This window comes from Candoia aspera, chromosome 2 (assembly GCF_035149785.1).
Source record: "Candoia aspera isolate rCanAsp1 chromosome 2, rCanAsp1.hap2, whole genome shotgun sequence".
NCBI classification, from domain to species: Eukaryota; Metazoa; Chordata; class Lepidosauria; order Squamata; family Boidae; genus Candoia; species Candoia aspera.
Window position 1 is genome coordinate 264,956,428 of NC_086154.1, and position 6,000 is coordinate 264,962,427.

The 6,000-nt window shown below is 53.3% G+C and overlaps 1 protein-coding gene across 1 annotated transcript in view; it reads right to left on the reverse strand.

Annotated features, from left to right (window-relative positions):
* Positions 1-3,985, reverse strand: part of VCP (valosin containing protein) — a 38,230-nt gene extending 34,245 nt beyond the window's left edge. Inside the window, exon 1 of the mRNA XM_063295914.1 lies at positions 3,830-3,985. Within this exon, the coding sequence (XP_063151984.1) occupies positions 3,830-3,846 (17 nt within the window). The 5' untranslated portion in view covers positions 3,847-3,985. The remainder of the gene's footprint in view (positions 1-3,829) is intronic.
* Between the last annotated feature and the right edge of the window lie 2,015 nt (positions 3,986-6,000).

A 6,000-nucleotide genomic window follows, 5' to 3' on the forward strand; every position in this document is an offset into this window, starting at 1 on the left:
AACTGTTGTGAAGCATCTGGAGGATCAAATCACTTGCATCTGCTCAGAGCTGGAGGCCAGCTGGGCAGGGCCTGCTGAGATGATGGGGGCTTCATCCTGCATAGATATCTGGGATCAGTCTGAGCCAATGGATCCTGAGGAACTGGGCAGGCTACTCTGTGCTATTAGCGCAGCCACCCATGGACTTGATTCCTGTCCTACCTGGCAAGTGAAAGCTGCCAGGGAGGTGACAGGAAACTGGGTTTGCATAGTTCGAAGGAGGGGTATTCCCTCCTCAAGAAGCCATCACTCTACCAGGCTGTTTTAGACAATTATTGCCCACTCCCCAATCTTCCCTTTTAAGCTAAGCTTGTTTGCAAGGTGTTTGGCCAATAGCTTGAGAATCCTGAAGAAAATGAATTACCTGGACTCTTATCAGTTGGGATTCTGACTTGGGCATGGGATAGAAACTGCACTAGTTATCCTAGGAGATTACCTGTGGTGGGATGAGAATAGAGGGGTACGGCCCTCTTGGTTTTGCAGTATGTCTTGGTGGCTTTTGATTCCATTGACCACCATATCCTTCTGGACTGGCTCTGTCGGTTGGGACTGGGGGGCAACTTTTTACCATGGTTCTCCTTTGGGCGGGTTTTAAGCAGTGAGGGGGAAAGAGCCAAGTCTGTGGGAGCTTCAATACGGAGTTCCACAATCCCCGCCCCCACTCTTTAATATCTATATGAAACTGCAGAGATCATTAGTTGGCATGGGACAAGGTATCACTAATGTGCAGATGATACCTATTATAAAGCTCCTCCTTTGGCTGAACCAGAGCTGCAGTAAAAGTCCTGACTCAGTGTCTGGATGGGAAAAACAGGCTCAGGCTAAACCAGAGTAAGACAGTGGCTGCAGATTCAAAATCCTATAGCAACAGTCCTCCTATAACTGTAGATGACGTCACACTGCCCCCCATGAAGCTTGCTTGCAATTTAGGGGAACTGCACCTGAATAGCAGGTGGAGGCCATGGCCAGGATGGTTTTTTGCGCAATTACATCTTGTGTGCCAATTCTGGCCATTTCTGGATCAGGAAACTTTGTGGACAGCCGTTCATCCCCTCATCACTTCATGACCAGACAATTACAATTCACTCTACATGGGGCTGCCCTTGAAGAGCCTAAGAGTGACTTTTACAAAAGTTATATTTTGATATGAGGGAGAAAGTCGCCTTCACATGCCCCAGATTTAACCATTTAGAGCTCTAAAAGTCATCAATATTCTGCGCTGTAGTCCACAGATGCATGCTCTCTTTACCCAGATTCTGTTATCAAATTACCTATTGCATATGGATCCATTTTAGTTTCTGAATAATCTTCAACAGCAGTTCAATGAAGAACTCACTCCCCTAATCCAGACAGGATGTGCCATTTTAGCCAAATCCCAGTTCTCAAGGAATAGATAAAGTTGACCCACCCTAATCCAAATTACAAACCTGGGCTTTCAAAGGGAATGCCACTCATTCCAGACCAGTCAACCCTCGATTTCTGACTCAGCTCTACTGATCAAGCTGTGTCAGGATTCCATTTCAATTACTTAGCTGAAACCCACCCCACTGCTATCTCTAGGGTGGTGTTTTTCAACCTTGGCAACTTTAACACTGCTCAGTCCATGGCTCAGGATCATGACAGCTTCCTTGGGATGCAACAGAAAAGAACAATAGTTGCTTACTGATGAAACTCCATCAATGCTATATCACCTTCCCCAGCAGTTTCAAGAGAAAATTGAACAGCCTATGTGACAGAGCAGAATTCTGCAGCTTTTCACAAGCTACTGGCCACAGGCTATGTAGGCATCCCATAGTACTACCTACTGAGACTCAGTTTCAGGAAGGTCTGAAACTACCCTGTACGCATCAAGGCTTTCCAAAGGGTAACGGCCAATGGTATCCAAACTTGCCGAGGCATCCAACAGAACCAAGATAAACACACCCCGATCACTTCCCAAGAACGGACCGCTTACTAAATTGGAAAAAGTTGTCTTGATCCCAAGACTGGGAACGCTCAGCAAAGATGACTGGAACTACTTAAAATAGTGGCCTCTGTCTCATATCATCTAGGGATCTCAAGACAGAAGGAATCATCCTGCAAAGAGACTCAAAAGCACCAATAGGGACAGATACTTCCTGTGCATTTTCTAATCACAGTGTTTTACCTAAGCAATGGAATGTTTCTATCTAAAACCTGAAACAAAACTAGAAGGAATCTAGATACACAGCTTCCTCAGGTGATATCCAACGACAACTTCTTTAATAAATACCTTATGCTGCTTACGTTAAATAGATGAGAACCGGTCCAAAAGGAGCCTTTACAATTACCAGACTTGGCGAGTCCTTTTCTAGCAATTTCCATAAGCCAAGATGGACAAGCATCCAAGGAACAATTAACCTTCTTCCTCTAATCAACCACATTTTCATGTCAAAATTCATGTGTCAAAACCAACCATCTGTTAACTCAATCATGTCAACAAAACACACTTCTGACATAGGTAAGTACAGGTAAAAGCTCCTGTTTTTAACAGAGTACCCTGAAACATGCCCCAGTGGGTTCGAGAGATCAGAGGTACCGTAGCGAGCACAGCATCATACCTTTTCACACACAAACCAACTACTCAGTGGGATGGCAGTTTATGGAGGCAGAGAAGTCAAAGACAAAGAGTGGGATCTGTGTCCTTCTCACTAATCAGTCTAATGATCTGCTGAGGTATTTCATTGCCCTAAACCAATCTTGCCAACCTTGGTGGCTTTGAGATGTGCATGCTTAAAACTTGCAGAACTCTCTGCCATGAATAGGCAGGTTCTGGAATTCTGGGAGCTGAAGTCTGCTTCTCTGACGGGCGTCCAGGCTGTGGGAAGGAGCTGTACCATCTTTGGAGTTCATCAGAAGGGTGACTGTGGCGAACGCCTGGATCTTCTCCCCAAATCAACCAGCGTCTTGACAGGAGCATCGGAAGCACTGGCTGGCAGAGCCCACAGAAAAGGTGGATCCAAGGTCCACCCATTCCCAGTTTAATGACCTTCCTATGTTATGGCTGCGTTTACGCAACGTACTTAAGTAGGTTCCTGAATACACCCATTTCCTGAATTTGCACGACGGTGCTCCTAAATTAAGGTTAGGGGAACCAGGCCCGGCCCACCAAGTCCGTATCCGCTTTGCTGCCACCTTTCCACGACACGAGCAGCGCTCCGGCCGGCCTAGTCAGCCCTGTTCCCCGCCACTTGGGCGAGGCCGCGAGGGAGCTGTAAGCGCCGGGCCGCCCAGGCGAGGAGCGGGGAGGTCTCTGCGCCGAACGCCGGGAAAGCGCCCCCCCGCCCTACCCTGCGGCGCGGGACGCGCAGGGCCTTGGCGGGCCGGCAACACCGGCGCCCCCCCGGCCCCCGAGGGCGGGGCGCGTGTTCCGGGGGAGCAGGTGCGGGGCCTCGGCCTCGAAACCAGCCCCGGGGACGCCGCTTCCACCCCGGGCCGGCGGCCGCCCGCCCCGCCGGGCTCCGCGAAGCCGCTCCGGGCGGGCGGGGAGGAAGGCCCCCACCCCCGGCCGGAGAGAAGCCCCGCGGCGGCCAGGGGCACCAGGCGGGAGGCCCTCCCGCGGACAAAGGGGCGAGCGGCTCCCAGGCAGAGAGGCCGCCCTCACCCGACCAGGCCCCGCACCCCCCGAGCCGCCCGCGACTCAACGGGCGAGGCAGGAAGCGGCCGGGCCTCCCGGGATCCGCGCGGCGACGGGGGACGCGGCCCTCTCCTGCCGGCGCGGGGAGGGCGGCCGGGCCCGGCGTGCCTCTCTTGCCGGGGCAGGGGCACTCACTCGGGTCCCGAGGCCATGGCGGCGGGCGGCGATCTGGGCTGCGCGCGGTGGCGGCGAGTGGTCGCTTCGGCTCTGCCTGCTCCGCGCTGGGTTTCCCCTCAGAGATCAGCGCCGACTCATCGGGGGTGACGCTCCGCCCGGCGCGCTAGGCCGCACTCTGCCTGGCAACAGGTGGCGCGGCGACCAATCCGAAAAATAGAGGCGGCCGCGCGCGGCCAATCGACGCCCGAAGCTGGAAAGGCCTCCCGCCCTCCGCTAACGAGGAAGCGGGCTCCTCCGGGAGGCAGAGCCACCCGGCGACTAGACGGCCAATCAGAAAAATGGGCTGACGTCTGAAGCGGAGCCTTGAAGATTTCAGGCGAAAGGCCAAGTCGAAGTCCCTTTCCGCCTAGCGACGCAAAGCTGATTGGGGTACGTCAAGGAACTCGTGGCCAATCGAAAACGGACGGGTTGATTGGCACGGCGGGGCGCCTATGGAAACATGCCCCCGGCGCCTGAGCTGGATGAGCCGGGCCGCGGACGTCCCGGAAGCAGTCCGCCGGCGTGGCCGCCCTGGGCAGCATGACGTCGGCTAATTGGGGAATCTGTTTCTGAGCATGTGCAGAGCCTGCTGGCGTGGGGGATGTTGGTTGTAGTTTCGCGTCTCCGAGGGCTGCCCGGCTAGTGAGGCCGGCGTGGCGGCGGTAGGGCCGGGCTGCCTCGGGGAGACGGCTGAGAGGCTGCCGTCGCGGTCGCCAGAAGGAACGAGCCAAGAAAACAAGCAGAGGAACGAACGAGCGGGGCCTGTTAGGAGCACGCCCTGGGCAAGCGGTGCCATCGAGGAACGCGCTGCCCCCTTTAGCAAATTACATTTAGGTTGCACCTCTTCAGATAGCGAAGAACATAATTGCTCCTATTATTACTTATTTATGGATCCCAGGAGGGAGGGCACTATCCTGCTCTCTGCGGGGATGCTGTTCTAGAGGGTGGGGGCATTATTTATTTAGTAAGTTGATATAGCTTTCACAAAACGTGACTGGGTGGCAGATAAACACAGCAACAGTTAAAAGCAATATAATCTTAAAACACTGAAACATGAATACAAATAAAAACATTTAAAAACCAAGATTGCAGGAGAGTAAGTTACCTAACATTGTATAGCCACCTCGCAGGATCCCCATGGGATCCCTAAGGTTGCTGGAAAAACGTTTTAAGGGCTTTCTGGAAGGGTAACAGAGATGGGGCTGACCTAATCTGGTGGGGGGGGGGAGATATTCCAGAGGGCAGGAGCCACAGAAAAGCCTTGTCTTCCTTCTGGGTCCCACCAGATGGAGGCCCTTTGGAGATGGGACCTGCAACATACCCCTCCTGCCTGACCTGGTAAAAGTTATCGGGAAGTGGCGGTCCCTCAGATAACCTGGTCCCATTTAATCAAAACCAGCACCTTGAATTGCATCTAGAAGCAGACTGGCAGCTTGAGGAGCAGAGACGTAACATGCAGCATCCTAAGAGCGCACGTAACCGTCCACACAGCCGCACTCTGCACCAGCTGAAGCTTCTGGATGCTTTTCCAAGGGCAGCCCCATGTAGAGCATGTTACAATAATCCACTCTGGAGGTGACCAGGGCAGGAGTGACTGAGTAGAGCCTCATGGTCCAAGAAAGGGCACAACTGGTGCACAACACAAAGCTGTGCAAAGGTCCTCCTAGCCACGACTGCCGCCTGCTCCTTGAGCAGGAGTCGTGAGTCTAGAAGGACCCCCAGGTTGCTCACCAGGTCTGTCTGGGGTAGTGCCACCCCATCCAGTACCAAAGGTGGTAAAGTCCTAGTTCCAGAAGGCCCCAAAACCCAAAGCCACTCAGTCTTGCCAGGGTTGAGCTGAAGCCAGTTGTTTCCCATCCAAGCCCACACAACCTCCAGGCACAGGGACACAATGTCAACGGCATTGTTTAGGAGATACATAACTGAGTATCATCAGCATACTGATGGTACCTCACTCCATGGCAACAAATTATCTCGCCCAGTGACTTTGTGGAGATGTTAAAAAGGAGAGAGTACCGAACCCTGCAGAACCCCACATAGTGGGGCAGGAGAGGGCAGGACCTCTCCCAATCAACACCAACTGGTACTGGCCCAGTAGAAAGGAAGAGAACCAGCACAATACAGCGCCACCCACTCACAACCTACAGAGC